This window comes from Chlamydotis macqueenii, chromosome 7 (genome assembly GCF_036417535.1).
Source record: "Chlamydotis macqueenii isolate bChlMac1 chromosome 7, bChlMac1.mat, whole genome shotgun sequence".
Taxonomy (NCBI): Eukaryota; Metazoa; Chordata; class Aves; order Otidiformes; family Otididae; genus Chlamydotis; species Chlamydotis macqueenii.
The window spans coordinates 8362748-8379629 of NC_141562.1; the positions used below are offsets into that span (position 1 = coordinate 8362748).

At 36.9% G+C, this 16882-nt stretch overlaps 1 protein-coding gene across 3 annotated transcripts in view; it reads left to right on the plus strand.

Moving 5' to 3' along the window:
• The window catches only part of WAPL (WAPL cohesin release factor), a 70510-nt gene extending 60517 nt beyond the window's left edge, over nucleotides 1-9993 (plus strand). For 2 of the 3 annotated variants that reach the window (XM_086751886.1, XM_086751884.1), the window contains 8 exons: nucleotides 680-756; nucleotides 2029-2204; nucleotides 2523-2638; nucleotides 3344-3505; nucleotides 4759-4966; nucleotides 6130-6218; nucleotides 7013-7108; nucleotides 7481-9993. In XM_086751886.1, the coding sequence (XP_086608012.1) occupies nucleotides 680-756; nucleotides 2029-2204; nucleotides 2523-2638; nucleotides 3344-3505; nucleotides 4759-4966; nucleotides 6130-6218; nucleotides 7013-7108; nucleotides 7481-7546 (990 nt within the window). In that variant the 3' untranslated portion in view covers nucleotides 7547-9993. The remainder of the gene's footprint in view (nucleotides 1-679; nucleotides 757-2028; nucleotides 2205-2522; nucleotides 2639-3343; nucleotides 3506-4758; nucleotides 4967-6129; nucleotides 6219-7012; nucleotides 7109-7480) is intronic. The other variant, XM_086751885.1, reaches the window with a different exon arrangement.
• The last annotated feature ends 6889 nt before the right edge of the window (nucleotides 9994-16882 follow it).

Genomic DNA, 16882 nt, shown 5'->3' on the forward strand with positions numbered 1-16882 from the left:
ATCCAATTTTTGCTTTTATAGTTGATAGGTTGAATTACCAAGCAACAGAAGAACCTTGTTTAGTGGTAGAACATTCAAATTTGAACTTGAGGATGGTTTGTGATGTAGTAAGATCCTTAAGAACTTGTGAGAGATGACAAAAATCAACACACTGAATCATGCAAACTTAAAAACTTTTACTGTTTCTGAAAATTGATTCTGAATTTCAATCAAGGAAGTAAAGGAAAAACTTGATTTTTTTTTTTTTTTTTTTTGTGGTTGGGTGCCTAATAAACTCTTAGAATTGAAGTTGATGTCAAGTCCTAAAAATAACATGATGTATATTCTTGTATTCTTTGTTACATTTATACACACACACACACATATACATACACACTTGGGACACTGTAGTCCCAGGATATAGATTCAGAGTTCTGCTGTGACAGAACATTCTGCCACATGGTTTCGTACTTACTACATCAGAGAAGATAGTTTTATCTTCTGTGCCACGATTTTTTGTGATTTAATTACAAGGCAAAAACTCCAAGGAAGTATTGAACAGTGATAAGTGAAAGTTTACACTGAATAATAACCAAGAAATGTGGAACTGAAGAAAGTGGAATGGTAGTGGAAGGGGAATGTTTCTGTTCCAAGGAAAAAAAATATAATTTTTAATATTGTTTTGTCCTTCTCTTTTTAGGTAACTGTGCATAATCCAGAAAATCAGAGCTATCTGATAGCATACAAAGACTCACAACTCATAGTCTCCTCAGCTAAGTAAGTTGTAACAAAAAGACATTTCTGCAGAGCACTGCACATGATAGGGGAAAAAAAAAAAAGTTATACCAGAAGATCTGGGGGGCGAGGGGGGACAACATGACTCGGTAATTTCCACTGTTGGTTTTCATGAAGTAATGCTAAAGTTGATTTAGATGAGCGTATGGGTAGCTACCTGAATACTGCCAGTATGTATTGCTGCTATTATTGATCCGCTAGAAGCTATAAACTGTGGATTCAACTCCTTCTGTACCAATTTAATGTGAACACAGAAGAGGGCAGTTGGGAAGCTATACTTACTTATTGTGTTTTCATTATGCTTAAGTGTTTACTGGAATGGAGCATAACAGACCTGACAGTGTAACTAAGAATTCAAATAGTGAAATTCTGTTCTTAGCTGTTCTCCCTGGCAGAGATGCTTGTACAAAAAACCTCTAACCCATTTATCAATCTGGGTGAGGTCTCAGTTGACTGGCAGAGATTGTGTCCCTCTTGTACCGCTCTTCATAAGAGAACAAATTAAGCTGAAAATTTGACTTTGCAGACCTCACTGGAAACATTATTTCATGGTTGTAGGTTAGGTATTTTCACTATTTCTTTAAATTAAAAAAGAAAAAAAAAAAACAAACCACAGAACACACACACACACAAAAAAGCCAAACTACAGTTTACTATGTTGTTTAGACCAATATATTTTTTGACATTTTTGGTTTTTTTTCGTAATTTAAATCAATGTTGTCGGTTCAACATCAAACTAATGTCATGCAGTAGAATCATGCCTGTGGTCCAGTAGTGATATGAGATTAAGATTTTACTGCTAGGAAGTCATGTGTCATTTATTTCTTACCAAATGGAAATAACTTTGAGAACATTACAAGAGAACATTTAGATAACACTGTCAGAATAACATTGCTTTGATGGTCAGAGGATATGAGAGGCTGGGTTGGTAGGAAGTAGAGGAGAGAACTTGTACTTGTAAGACTATGTGATGAGGTTGAAAAGAGAAATTAACTTTTGCTCTTAGAATCTCAAGTTGATAAAGCTCTAAGCCACGAAACTTTCCAGGTTTTTGTTTTCACAATTTCAGCTGAGGTCATAAAAGATTTTATAGCTGATAAGTTTATTATCTCTCCCTTCAGACTAGGCATCTGAGCATCAGAAAAAAATTAGTGTGAGCTCTCTATTTGAAGTTTTTTCCTGGTGAAACGAGTATAAGGGTGGAATGTCCTGTATGTCATTGAGGTAATTTTGTTTTACATCTTCTTCCTGCAGAGCCCTGCAGCACTGTGAGGAGTTAATCCAGCGATATAATCGTGCTGAAGACAGTATCTGTTTACCAGACAATAAGCCTCTGCCTCACCAGAATGTAACCAACCATGTGGGTAAAGCAGTGGAAGACTGTATGAGGGCCATCATTGGTGTCTTGCTCAACCTAACAAATGATAATGGTAAAACAAACAGAAAAAATTGTGCATATTCTGTGTTAAAGCACCCAATAATACATTACTGTAGCTTTTCTTCTACTGATTATGATTTTTCCATGTACAATGCCATAAAGCAGTTATATATGGTAGATGCTTGCTTTACAGTAATCAGTAATTTGTCTTTGCAAATTGGATAAGTAATTGCAAGTATTAAGTGTTAAATTGTGTGCTTTGGCTAAGAGTCGCATTTGTCTTTAGGGCCAAAAGGTTTTAATCAATTTGCTTACCGTTATGAAAATGAGTACTTTCAAAGTTGAGCCTCTAAACTCTTTTTGTTTCCAGAATGGGGTAGTACAAAAACAGGTGAACAAGATGGTCTGATAGGCACAGCCATGAATTGTGTGCTTCAGGTTCCAAAGTTCCTACCTCAAGAACAGAGATTTGATATTCGGGTGCTGGTAAGCTATGGTATTTATTACATTAACATAAAATGACTTCCCCCCTTCTTCTGCATTTAACTACTCCAGTTCCAAATTAAGGAGCAGCCTCTACAGTTTTCATTGACCTTATATATACTCAGTGAGGTAATTAAAGAAAGTTGCTAGAAGGATTTAGTGGCTTTGAGGTCTGACCGTTTTCCCAGTGTTTTGGGGGAAAAGTTCACTGCTAGACGAATGAAGAGATTTAACTAAAGTCCATGAATTATCTTATTTTCAGATGCCTTTTCAACTTTAGATTTGTGGTGGATTTTACTGTTTGAGATAAAGGCTTTGCCAAATTTACCTCAGCTGATGTAAAATGGAGTCTGTGTGGCCTGAATAGCAACAGTGAAATTGTGTATGTGGAGGGTCTTTTAAGAATATAAGCTGAAGGTTGGACACCTGAATCCCTAATCAGTAAATGAGATATCATCTTGAAAAATGTTTTCGTGTTCAGAATTGGAAAAATGGAGTTTTCTGCATGCAAGTTCTAATATACAGGGATGTCAGTTTTGCTTTATATTTATTTATATCCTGATCCCTCTGTCAAACTGTTTCATAAAGGTTAGTAAATTATGTATCCTCAGACAGGTAAGGCCACAAGAAGACATTTATCTGGATGGTTTTTGCTAAATTATCCTTTTTTAATATGTGTAATCCTCTTTGGCTCTCCAATTCTTGCAGGGATTGGGTCTGTTGATCAATCTAGTAGAATACAGTGCTCGGAATAGGCACTGTCTTGTCAATATGGAAACATCATGTTCTTTTGACTCATTTTGTGCGGGAGAAGGAGATGATAGCCTAAAGATAACTGGACAGATTGATGCTGTTCAGGCTTTAGTGCAGGTAAGAAATGTTTTTCCTGTAATAGTTACCATTTCTCATTATCAGACTGTCAAGGGGAAAGAGAGAACCCAGTAATGAAGTTTTATGAGATGGTTTTTTTTCTGTTTAGTATTTTGAATAATACAGCATAGTGGGGGAAGAGGAGTACTGCTCACAAATTTTACTTTTTCGGTACTGACCATTGCGGAAACACCTTTCCTGATAAAGGACAGTAGTATCATTACTAAGACATCCAAAGGCTGCTCTCATGCTCTATAAAGCTTTCTTGTTCCTATATGGTTTATTTCTAGCTTTCTTGTTCCTAAATGGTTTACTTACAGTTTTGTTTTAAAACAGCTGTAAAAATTTTAAGTTACTCTTATCTTCCATAGATTACTTCTTTGAAGTACTCTCTTTTGGGTGGTTTGCAACTTTAAATTAATAGAAGTGTAATGCTTTATAAAAGCAATAAAAGATGTATGTAATGATTATGGATGTGAAACAGCATTCTTAAATATTGTATTGACTAACTTGCTAAAAAAAAAAAAGCCATTTTGGTGAATGACTTCTACCATGCAAACTAAAACAAAAGAGTTGAAAGGAAATTACAGCCTTTTTATTTCAATGGAGATAGTTCTATGGACACTTTTAGCAGTTCTTCTGTTTAATTGTGTGAAATAACTGTCCAGCAGAAGCCCCCAAAAAATCAACAGTAAAAATAACAATATTAAGTATCTTAATGTATGCAGCTTGGCAAAGCAATATTTAAAACTGGTGATTGTATGACTTGGGAAATAATTCACAAGATAGAAGTGCACAATGTGAGATTACTGGTTCAGTCACATCCTTGATAAGTAAGTTTAAATTACTCTTTCAAATTTTTGCTTTTTTACATATCAAGGGAAAAGCTAGAGGGGATAGCTAGCATGAAAGGAAAATGAAGATTGGTAGAGAACAAAAATGGATGGGAAAATGTCACCTTTTAGTCTTCAAGCTGTCTCTCAAGGAAAATGACCAAACATTTACGATGCCCGGGAGCCTGCCAACTGGTTGAACACTGGGGAGGGAGGGAAGCCTTTTCTGTAGAGCACAGTGTTAGTGTTGGGATAAATTACATTTTTCTTTGAAGAAGAAAAGGATATTGTTAAGAAAAGTATTGAAGACTAACTGTATTAAGGGGCAAACTGTGAAGGGGAGATGAACTTTGAAGTATTTATTCAATGTGTTTAGAGTTTAATTTATAATAGAAATTCTCCTGAAATTTTCTCCGTTAGCTATTCCTTGAGCGTGAGCGAGCGGCACAGCTGGCTGAGAGCCAGACAGACGAATTGATTAAAGAAGCTCCCACTGCTCAGCATGACAAGAGTGGGGAATGGCAAGAGACAAGTGGGGAAATACAGTGGGTCTCCACAGAAAAGCCAGATAGTACTGAAGAGAAGGATAAGAAGGAAGAAGATGATGAAGAACTTGATCTTAATAAAGGTACGTTGTCTGGTCGTGATGAGCTCAGAAAAGGCAGAGAACTCTGTGGCTGCATAAATTCCCACCTTGTCCTCTGCTTCCTATGTACAGGCAGTCTTTTGGGCTGAGATTTCCTCAGTGTATCCATCAGGTGAAACTCCTACAGATCATAAGTAGGAGCAGTTCAGAGATGAGGCATAAGAAGTAGAAGTTTTTACGCTACTTTTTATTTTCTTAATAGTACCTTCTCTCAGTTCCTTCTAAAACAAAAAAAACCCACAACAAACTCTTAACATTTTTAGGGACGTTCTATGTAAGAAATAATCTGAAAGGGACGGCTGTTAGGCCTTTATCTTGTTCTTCTGAAATAGTCCTTGAAAGTTAGCTGCCTTAACTTGTTTGCCAAGGTATCATGACCAGTTCTTGTTTCATGCTACTTCTAGGGTTTTTTCCTCGCGCCCTCCCCCCACTTCCATTTGCACACATGCTGCTTCTATTCCCATCTTCTGTGTCTGAGATACCTGTGCAATGCCTTGTTGTGCTGCATCTTTGATAGTTTGTTGCAGGAATTTGAGTGTCTCTCAGCTGAATTATGTAGTTTGTCTCCGGAAAAACATATTATGTCTTGAAACATCAATCCTTCTCATTTAATCTAATAATAGGTGCCGTGTATTAATTCTAATAGTATTTTAATCTTCTAATAGTAGGTGCCGTATATTACTTTCTGTAGCCTTGCTTTATATCCTTCCTCCTTTTTGTAGCTCCATCAACTGGTGTCTGCAGCGCTTTGTGGCTTGCCCAAAAATGCTGAGTCATTGGCAAAAAGTGCTATATCTGTTATCCTTAATACAATGAACTTCTTTTAGTAGAAGTCTTTACTGGCTTATAGTATCACTTGAAACATTTATATTTGCATTTTGGTGTGTTAAGCACGCAATTAATAAAGTACTATACAATGTTATGAGTTGAAAGCCAATGAACATCAGTTTTCTGTTCAAGAATGTGCTGCTGAGTTAGTAAGTACAGAGTTTATGTGATTCTTGCCTCCGAAGTCTCTGTCCAGAAGCTCATTTTGTTTGAGAAAAAAAAATTCTAAAAAATTATAATGAAAGATTGTATTTGAAGCAGTAAAAGATATCAGCTGCTTAGAGGAATACAGTACACATGGTTGTTTCTCTTTACAGCTCTTCAGCATGCTGGGAAGCACATGGAAGACTGCATTGTGGCCTCATACACAGCGTTGCTTCTAGGCTGTCTCTGCCAAGAGAGTCCAGTAAGAGAATAAGTCAATAACTTGCTTTTAAGTCCAGTGCAATTTTTAGTGAAGTAATAATTTGCAGTATTGAAAGGGGTTTATTAAATTAGGGTTCAATGTGAGCTAGTACATTGATGAAGCTACATTGATGTATATAGTTCCATGGAAAGTTGCCAGAGTTCCATCCAAAACAAATTTTCTGAACATCAGTGTGTTTATCAAAACCAGTTGGAATTGAATATTTAACCTCTTCCACCTCTCTCCCCTTTGCTGTTAGTCCACAAATAACTTGCTTTGGAGAGGCAAAGGCAAATGAGCTTATCTGTTCTATGATTATAAAAGCTTGCTTTACTTTTCGGTAGTTTCAAAAAGCAAGTTAACATTGGACTTACTCTGTTCTATCAGTCTGGTTTATTTTTTTTCTCTGCTGAAGTTACGTGAAATTGTGTATGCCCACATTAGTTGAAGATTATTGCCTCAGGTTGGAAATACATAACAGAAGGCTGAAGTTAAAACTTGGTGGTGATGATCTTTAGTGAAAGGAGAGATTAAAAAAAAAACCACCATTCAACCCGCAAAACAACCAAGAATAGCAGAAAAAGATTTTAGCAATTGTTTCCTAGAAACATAAACACCATAAACATGTGAGTACTGCTTAAGAAAGACTTAAATCATAGAGATGACAGCAAAAGTCATCTTAATAATGCTATGACTGTTTGTCTTACTGCATCTCACATCCAGAGTAATGTAGTTCTGTGTTAGAAAAATAGAAAAATATTTCCCAAATTAAAATAGATTGTTTTATGTCTTAGATCAATGTGACTACTGTGAGGGAGTACTTACCTGAAGGGGACTTCTCGATAATGACTGAAATGCTGAAAAAATTTCTCAGCTTTATGAATCTTACTGTAAGTAACATATATTTTAAATTTATGGAAATAGTTATTTTATAATTGTGTTTTCTGTTAATAGTCCATGCGTTTTTAGAAGCTTTTAACATTTTTCAGTTATTTCTTTAGAAGAGCACAGGATGATTATCTGTGTGATTATCTGAAGACCTGTTTCTCATTATTTTGGTAGTAAACTGAAAGAAGCTGCTTTCTTTCCATTTGAATGTGACTGGTCAGGAAAATATTTTTGAATCCTCTGCCTGAACCTGATTGCTTTTACTTGATATGTAATTCTAAATACTAAAATTTTGAAATTAGCATAGCTCTCAAATTTTAAAGAGGTATTACAAATGCTTTTTTGTTACTTTTGTTTTCTCTTACATTTTCCAGTGTGCTGTTGGAACAACAGGCCAGAAATCTATCTCTAGGGTGATTGAATACTTGGAACACTGCTAGATACTTAACTTCCGCTGCAGGCACTCTAATGCTGGAGCTACCCTTAGACAGAAGAAGAAGTCATGAAAGAAGTCCTTGAAGGATATACCAAGAGCATTCATCTGTGTCATTCGTGTTCGGATTTTTAAGGCTACCTGGTCTCTTAACCATGCATACGGCAATTTCTAAAAGACAGTTACTACATCAATCTGCAACTATCAAAAATGAGGGGAAAAAGGTTCTGAGGAAAGTAAATAAAGAAACCATGCTGTTTATGATGCAGTGCAGTATTTAAATATTTTTTGGCAGGGTTTACCCTCCCTATCTCTCTTTCTTGCTTTGTTCGTGACAAGTTTCAAGGGGAAAACTTGCTGCTGATAGTGCAACTGCTGTTTACTGTTGAGCCACTGTTTCATGCCAGCCAGGTGCAAAGGCAGCTTAGCTACTGAGGTATCAAACAAATATTCTAATAAAGAAGTTCTGGACAGCAGCACCGCTCCTATTTGAGTTTAATTTGCTCTTGCTTTTTTATTACTAGATTATTCCAAATCATAAAATATAAATTTTTAAATACTTTTGTGATTTTAACTACTGTCTATATTTAAAATTTGTTGGAATCCAAAGAGGCGAGGATTGGATAGTTTATTTTTTTATACTGTTTTGATTGAAATTAGGTTGTTGAACTATTTCTCAGTTCTAAAACTATCATGGCCCATGTACTGTAAACTAATAGACCATAACACTTTGTAGTTCCAAGAGGCATGCAAACCCAGAAACACACAAAGCCATTTGAGGGTATGTTATCCACAAAAGAACTAGTAACTGTTCAAAGTTGTGCCCTGATTAAAAAAAAAAAAAAGGAAAAAAAAAAAAGAAAAAAAAAGAAAAAGAACAAAAAGAAAAAACCAACCTCAATCCCAGGGTAGTTTACACTTCTAATAAGCAAAAACTTTGAAATGCTGTTTTAATTTGTTTCAAGGAAGCACTCAAGATGTATTTTATAATGCTCAGTACAAAGAATTTGGATGTTTTAGGGGGAAGAATTCTAAAGAAGCTAAAACACCAATGGGGATTAATGTTTCCAGCTGACATAATCTTTCTATTTCATTCTTCTGTAGTATGACAAAGCTTAAATGCATACAACACAAAGCCTTAAATTGCTGATATAGCTAAGATTTTGTTCAGTCTGAGGTCTAGTTCACAGCAAAGCATTGTGTTTGAAGACTTAAGTGGAACAAAGAATCCCAGAAAATACATGACATTTTTTAACAATTTTTTTTCTTGCACTCGTTATTCAGACCAACAGAATTGGTAATTATTTTTATTAAGCTGGTCTTGAATATTTGCAGACTGTTCTGAGATCTGCTTCATTGACATTTTAAAATACCTGTACAGGTAGTTACATCATGTTATTCCATTGAATTTGTAAAACTTGAAGCCATAAAAATATTAGTTCTATGTATAATGAGGGGGAAATAACAGGAAATCTAACCTGCTTTTAGATCTTGTGTTATCTCCATGTACAAAGTTAAGAACTCGTGCTTTTGTATCAGTGCCAGCTGTAAATTTTTTACATACAGTGGCTGCCTTCTATGTCTTCCTATTTTTGATAATGCAGATTGTTGAGAATTCTGTAAGGAAGTAACTGATTAGCGGCAAAAATCCTATGTTGGTCATACTTTTTTTTGCGTTTTCTCTCATCACCTTCTAAAATTTAGTCTATCAGTGTAACTTAGAAAAGTTTTTGAGGTTGTGTTCCCCTTTGTTTAGAAAAACCTTAGTATTGAGAAAGAGAGAAGCTGTATGTAAATGATCTGCATTAGGAGGAAATTATTGAATATTTTGCCCATCTAGTTTTCTGATTTTGGAGATTTTCACTTATAATGGGGTTTCAAATTGATTATATAGTTTTCTTTGGAGAGATGGCGAGAGAAAATAAAATGCAGATGTGATGATGGGGAAAAGCAGGGACAACTACCTTTCTTTGTTACACTGGTAATTGTTTGGTAATTGATTTACCTCAGTGTTTAACAGTTTTTGGGGTTTTTTTTGTTTTTTTGTTTTTTTTTTTTTTCAAATGTAACTAATTGTCAAGCACTGACAAATGCAGATTTTTTTTTTTTTTTCTTTGAGGGTGGGGGGAGAAATCACCCTGTGAACTGCAGTGCATTTTTGTGTGTTAGACCCTCAAATAACTCTGCATTAAAGGGTACTTGAGGCCAACTTGCAAATTAAAGTAACTTTTTTTTCCACTGTAAATATTTGTGTAAATACTCTCAATTGGAAATTAGAATAGTAGAGTACTTTTCTGAATCCAATCCTATTTTTATTTTATACAGTATTTCTCAGCTGTGATCTTTGGAGCAAAAGCCAACGGCAGGAAAAATAGTTTGTACCAGTTTCATGAAGTATGTCTTTGGGTTTTTGTAAATAATTTTAACTCAAATAAAATTGCTACTTTCAATACATATCTTGTCTTTTAACATGTAATGAAACACTCCTCTGAGTGATTGCGGAAAGAAGGCAGTGTCAGGTGAATTGTTAAAAAGGGAGCAGGGGGGAAGAGGAGGGGAAAAAATGATAGAGGAGCATCCTGAAGGTAGTGTTCCTTTTATCACCGGTGTGTTGGGACAACAAAAATTCAGAGCCTGGACCTGAGGCTATGGTCAGTCAAACCAACTAAGGCTTGAAATTTTCTGGAGATGATGACTCAATCTCTTGATGCATTTTGGAGTTCTCCACACAAGTTGCTATTGATCTTTTGGCTGACGGGACGGGGCATGTAACAACTCTGAGAAACTGTAGTTAATAAAAATATACTAAAGCGTAGGGGAAGTGGGGCAGTTCTTGTTATGGTGATACTTCTCACACAATGGGGGATGGTAATGGCGGCTTTCTTCAGTGAAAAATGGGAAAATTATCATAAGCATTGCTTTGTTTCTCTATTAATATGAATTACGCTTTAATTTCAGGATGGATTTTTTTCCCCATTGATTTTTTTTTAATTGATACAGCTAGGTACAGGTGCAATATGCAATAATTCATGAGCTGTAAAGCGAGTTGAATGTGATGTGTCATCTCATTGCCACTTTAACAAGCATCAGCATAATATAATTTTATTTCTGTGCTGTAAAGGGATGTTGCTGGAATTTGAAATCTGGAGCAGTATGTTAGTATGTTGCACCGTAGGAGGCACATACAGCTTTATGTATGCAAATTTTAAAAAAACCACATAAATATCCAGTAAAAGTATTTCCTCTTGGTTATTTTATTGGTAGATATGTAATGGCAGATTACATTCCACATGATGTGGAATGACATCAGCATTTTCAAATGAACAGGACAACTGTGAAGCTTCTATAGAAGATTTAGGAGTTAAAGCCTTTCACATAAATTATTTCACTTTGACTGTTTTGAAATGTATGACTTGCATAACAACAAAGTGGTCTGGCATGATGTGTGCAGCCCCGATTTATCAGAAGTGTAATGTAAAAGCAGGTACTGGTGCTGCAGATGATTTCGCCAGTGTCCTAATGGAGTTGTTTTTGTATATACAGCAGATTGAGTCTCTGAGCAGAAGACTGGACAGTGATCACAAATGTATAAAAGCTTCCTTCTTCCCCCTGAGCGGAGCATCTGTGCCAAGCGTGCAGCTGCAGTCCTGCGGTTCTGCTAGGGAACTAAATAATCACTGCATGGCTGCTTTTGGGTAGACGAGAAGATCGTCGGAATTCTTATACCAATTTTAGGATGTTACATTTTTAAACTTTTTCTGTAACAGAGTATTCTAACAGGAGTTCTTGCTTTTACTGTGTTTTCAGGTTCAAGTACCTCACTGAATTGATAAAAATGTTTTTGATGTCAGATGCACTAGTGAGTATTCTGTCTCCCTCATTTTTCCTTTCTGGACACCAATGATTCCTCCTTTTGGGAAGCAGAAGTCAAAGCATACTTGGTTAGCTGGGGCTGTTACCTGGCAAACCCACCTGGCTTTTTCAGTCAAGTTTTCCTTCATTAATGTGATACTTATCCTGTTTAAATAGCAAGGAAAACAAAAACGTGTATTTGAGTTCAAAAGGTAAAGAGGACTTAAGTAGCTGCCATTGGTCTGCTTCAAGCCCTTCCTTATAGGATGGCGCACTAATTGGGTTTTTAAAGATAATGAGATTGGAATTTGCCCTGAATCCTGTTAGCCAAGTATTTTCAAAACCAGGCCAATGTAATTCTTGATGCTACTGCTGCTTCTCTGTGTAATATGTTAATTTGTCTCCAGGTAAAGGACACTACTCAATTCTTTTAGCTGTGTGGAACAGAAGCCATTTGTCTGTGTTTTTTTTACCTGCCCTAAAGGTCCCCTGTCTAAGGGGCTGTAACTTATTAAGAAGTTTGCAGTGTCATTAAGTGCAAATAGTCTTACTGTAACTAAAAGGGAAACTGTTATAAATAATGCAACTGCTTGAAGTCCTTATCCGAGAGTAGATTGATTTACTAATGCCACAAGGATCTTTATTCCAAGTGTGAGAATGGAATGGAATTTGCAGCTGTAGAGTAAGCCTTGGGTTGCCATGCTTGGAATGAGGCATCTGTTTGTGACAACAGGCACTCTCTGGTGATGCAGAGGGTGTTGTAAGGAGCCCTGGAAAAAGCAATCTTTACTGGGAGGAGAGGGAACTACACTAGATATTGCCTTAAATTTGAAAGACAGGATATTTTCATCTTTCACCTGCTGTCTTCCAAACTGTATCTCTAAGTCTCCGAACACCCAACTTTTGCTACTTTGTGTTCAACTTCCATTTCATCAGTGTAGAGGAGTAAAGGCCAAAGAATTTCTTGAGATGTATGGAAAGTTACATTGCTAAGTAATAGAAAGAGTTGTTCAGACAGTAGTACCTGTTTCCTTTTATGCTCATGGCATAACCTCAAAATTCTAGTCTGTCTTAGGTGGTCCAGAGTTATTTAGAGAAAGGTTCATTGTTGTATAAATATTAATTGAAAAAAAAAAGTAAACTTTTGCAAGGTAAATTAGGTGATACGGAAAAGGGCTCTCGAGTAAAGGAAAGTAATGGGAATTTTGTTTAGCTTTACTGTTCAGTGTGGAAATTCTTTACATTTCCTGTATTACAACAGAAGAGTTAGTTGTATCTCTGCATTTAATTTTTTTAAAATGGGGAGGAAGAGACTTATTCTGGAGTGCAGTGAATTAAATTATTTTCATTCCACCTGTAAAGCTGACTGTGATTGTGTCCTAGAACAACAGTTCAGTATTGGTCAGGTGAGTGAGGAATAATAGTTCGTGTGTGTGTAGCTCTTTCCCTGAACTTTCTAGCTCTGTCAGCGTACCCTCTTAGGAGCATTAAATGTATTCTCACCACTGAAAATAAGGAATAAATACACTGAAAACAGGATATTCTACCAGGAGAAAGATGTGAGTTAAAGGTGCACCAAAGAGTTTCATGTTTAATTGTGAAGATGACTTTTTACCACCTGGCTAAATATATCTGTTAAAGACCCAAACCAGACTTGTTCAGCAGGTTCTTAACCTGCATTGTTTCTTCCTCAAATTCACTGGTGTTTAATCAGTAGAAACCAAAGCTTGAGAGAAGTTATAAGGGCTACAGTTTGAAGGAAATTTAAAAAAAACAAACAAACCAACCAACCCAGAAATAATTTTAGGTTTTTTTCCAGCCAGTAATAAAGCAAAGAAAATGTGTTTAATGGGTTTGTTTGATGGGAGAAGGACCTGTGAATGTGGCAGTGATTATATGTCCCAGTGACAGTTGCTGCTGCTTAGTTTCCTTCTGCATTACAGTGTGCTGCTTCGTGGAAAGCAAACCTTGATGAAAAATATTTGGGAATTTATGTATGTGTGCACACACATATATACGCATCACTATATAGAGTTATTTTGTTTCTTTGGCGTTATCAGTAGTTAATGCATGAAAATTGAGGGGTGTTTATGCAGAAGTTTGAATGAGTAAGGAAGGAGAAGTGTTGGTGTTGGATCAAATCAGATCATTCAGGAGCTATGCACACGCCTTACTGCCTCTGGGACTGATCCCAAAGTTGTGATACTTTGGGTTTTTTCATGCGTGTGTTGTTGGCATCTTAACTCAAACATGTGGCTCTTGAAAGTGTTCCTGGAGCAAAAAGTTTTAAAATACCTCGATTATGTTGTTTTCTGATCTGCGGTTTAATTTATACTCTCTGTTTGGAATTTAAGTAGAAACCATAAGGAGAACTTGCAGTAAAGATCAGTCTTGTGTCACAGCTTTACGCTGAGGCATGAATTTAAGTTCAAAGCCAGGTTACTGAGCCTCAAAAAGTAGTTTAGTGATGTGTTATATAATCTGCTGTGTAACATCTGGTGTCATTTTGCTGGGTCATATTTTGAATTTGTCTCCGTTCAGTGAGGAATTTTAAGGCAGAGCTAGCTTGTCCAAATTAAAAATGCCATCATGTTTGTCTAGGTTAATGTGCTATAATGAAATTAGACTTTAGCAGGAGAAATGGAGCATTGTAAATTAAATAGAAGTGATGCAATTACTGTTTGTAGTCTCCTTTGCCCTAACTACTTCTAAAACCTGCAAAAAAAAAATGTAACAAGAAAAATGTAATCTTCCTAATGGAAAAATCCGATTGGAATTTGTGTGCTGAGTATATTCATGCATATCATACATCCTATTTTAAGATGGAGCTTCATCATGCAAAACCGCATTTATTTGTGTACCTTAGATTACAATGAGATTCTTACTGAGGGTTTTTGTAAGAACAAATTTGTAGCTATTTTATCCCAGGTAATAATAAAATTTCCTCCTTCCCTATTTGGTGTAGGTTGTAATGGTTCTTCAAGTATTATTTCAAATGTGAGACAAAACCATTATCGTATAGGACTTCAAATGCCATTTATGTATTCCTGTAGAACATAAATTAAAATTGCTGGGACAAACCAGTACTCTAGAATGATTTGCTAGCCTATTATACATCCAGTCTAAGACTGTAAATTTAAAAAAAAAAAAAAAAATCTGTTAAGAGAACTAAATCATTTTTTACGTTCCTCACAATAAGACATAAATATATGGCTATCCTAGTGTTGTCATACAGTGTTAAAAAGTTTATGCAAAGATGAAATATTTCTCAACTGTAATTTTAATTCTTCTGATTAGCATTCGCAAGTTCTCGGGTGAACTGGTTTGTGCTGTTTGATTAACATACATAATGTAGCTTCAGCTTTTTTAAATCTTAAGAAAATTGTGTAGAATGTGCTTTGGTTTTTGAACTTTGCTAGCTGAGACCAAATGAAGTGGGCCTTGAATCGCAGTCTTACACAATCCTACCTTTCTCTGAGGGTGAGGATTTTCACTGAACAGTTTGCAAAATGCTGAATTCAATGCCTGATGCTGTTGGCCTTAGTCTGTCCTGCATTATGCTGATATTCTTTACAGCTGAGCTCGGTGTATATACCTTTTCCTGGGATAAACCCTCCGCAAATGCTCAGTATGTACCTAGTTGGCAGCAAGACCAAAAGTCTTCCTAAGTCAATGTAAGCATGAGGTCAGACCTAGAGGAGGTAGGCTTGTAGAGGCCCATGTGGCCAAGCCTATGCACTTGAAGTCTACAGAGCAGAGTCCACACCAAATACATCTGAAGAAGCTGGCATGTTTATAAGGGTTTTGCTGAGGTCACTAGAAGTGGCCATCTCAGGCTCTGGCCTGGGAGCTCAAGCTGTTCCCAAAGGAAAAGTTAAGATGAAGTAGGGGAGGGTACCTGCTCAGGCTCATTTTGCTGATACTGGAACCCTGCTCTGTGTTTCCTCAGCCAGAATTCAAAACCCACCTGGTTGCTGAGCCATTGTTAGCATCATCCCAGTGCGAGGAGCATGCCAGCACCATTGGAATGTACTTTCTCTTGGGTCTAGCAAAAAAATTGTTGCACTAAGATGTTGGAAATGGTACAACCAAAAGTCCTGAAGGAGTTCTATGAACCTGGACTTCACTACCTAGTGTCTTACGTGAGATTCTACTTAGAATTTGAGAGTATGTGGCTTGACTTCCTAACCTGGAGATGAGCTCTTGCAGAGGTGGAGATTATCTCCCTTTCAAAGAGGATGTAAGACAAGGATATCCAGAAGAGCAGGATTGTTCTGCACAGCCCAGGTCATTGTCTTAATTGATGGTGTTTCCTCAGCACCAGTGAATGTCAGATTATTTCAGCAGCATGTGGAATTGTTGACGTTGTGGAGATTAAGTAAGAATTCTAGAGATTCAGACTTGTGAAAGAAAATAGCATTTGTTAGTGTGCTAGTGCTGAAACTTGCCATCAATCTGTGACCAGTGGTGGGGACAGGGAATACCCTTAGTTAACAAGTTTTCCATGGAGGTGAAATTGGAGACATAGAGGTCTGACAGGGTGAAGGAGGCCCATCATGCCAGTTACGTCATATCAGAAGCTGGATCAACATCTGGGATTGGCATGTGGTTGCACAGCACTTTCTGTTCTGAAGTGTCAATTATTTCTTGCAAGAACAAGATGCCCCTGAGAGCTCTGAAGGGCTCCAAATAGGCTAGCAATTAGCTCACAAGTGCCTTTCACTTCCCAAATGAGATTCTAGTAGTATCGTATGCCATCTAGGATTAGGTTGCTATCTCCCAGCTTATTACAAAACATGTCACCTACAAACAGTTGCCATGATGATTGAGTACACTACTGCACCATAAGGAACTTGGTTGCAACACGGAGAACTTACCAAGGTACAGCTACGGTCACTATTCCGCCTTAAGCTTGGCAGTACGCAGTGTAACTTCTGCAAACGTGACGGCAGGCTCCAGAACCCCGCTGGCACTAGGCTGCCAAGTGCTTTCTTTGGAAGCTACTTTGCTCTTTTCCATTAAATGCAGTTGAAAATTGTAGTAGACAGCTAAGAAATATCTTTATATCATCCTCTCTACCTCTTCCCCCATCTTGTTTCAGTATCACCATCAAAATAAGATTTTACAAAAGCCAAGTCCTTGTCAAGTGGAAGTACCTGAGAGTTGTTCTTCAGCACCAGGAAGAAATTCATTCTATTCTATTCTTGTTCTGGGGGAGGGAATCATCCTGATCCACTGAAAAGACTTCAAATGGCTGCTGCTTCAGGATACTGAGGTTTGCTTCCATCAGTCCAAGGTCCAGGCTGCTTAATGGCTTATGGTTCATGCCCAGCTTTCCAGTGCCAGTCCCACAGAAATAGTAAGCATATGTGAAGTTACCAATGCTGAGTTTTCACAGCACTGTAAGGACCAGCCCTGACTGGTCTGCCGAGTACCACACAGTACGAGTAGAAAATATGAGGTGGTTCACTCAGAAGTGAACTCACCATTC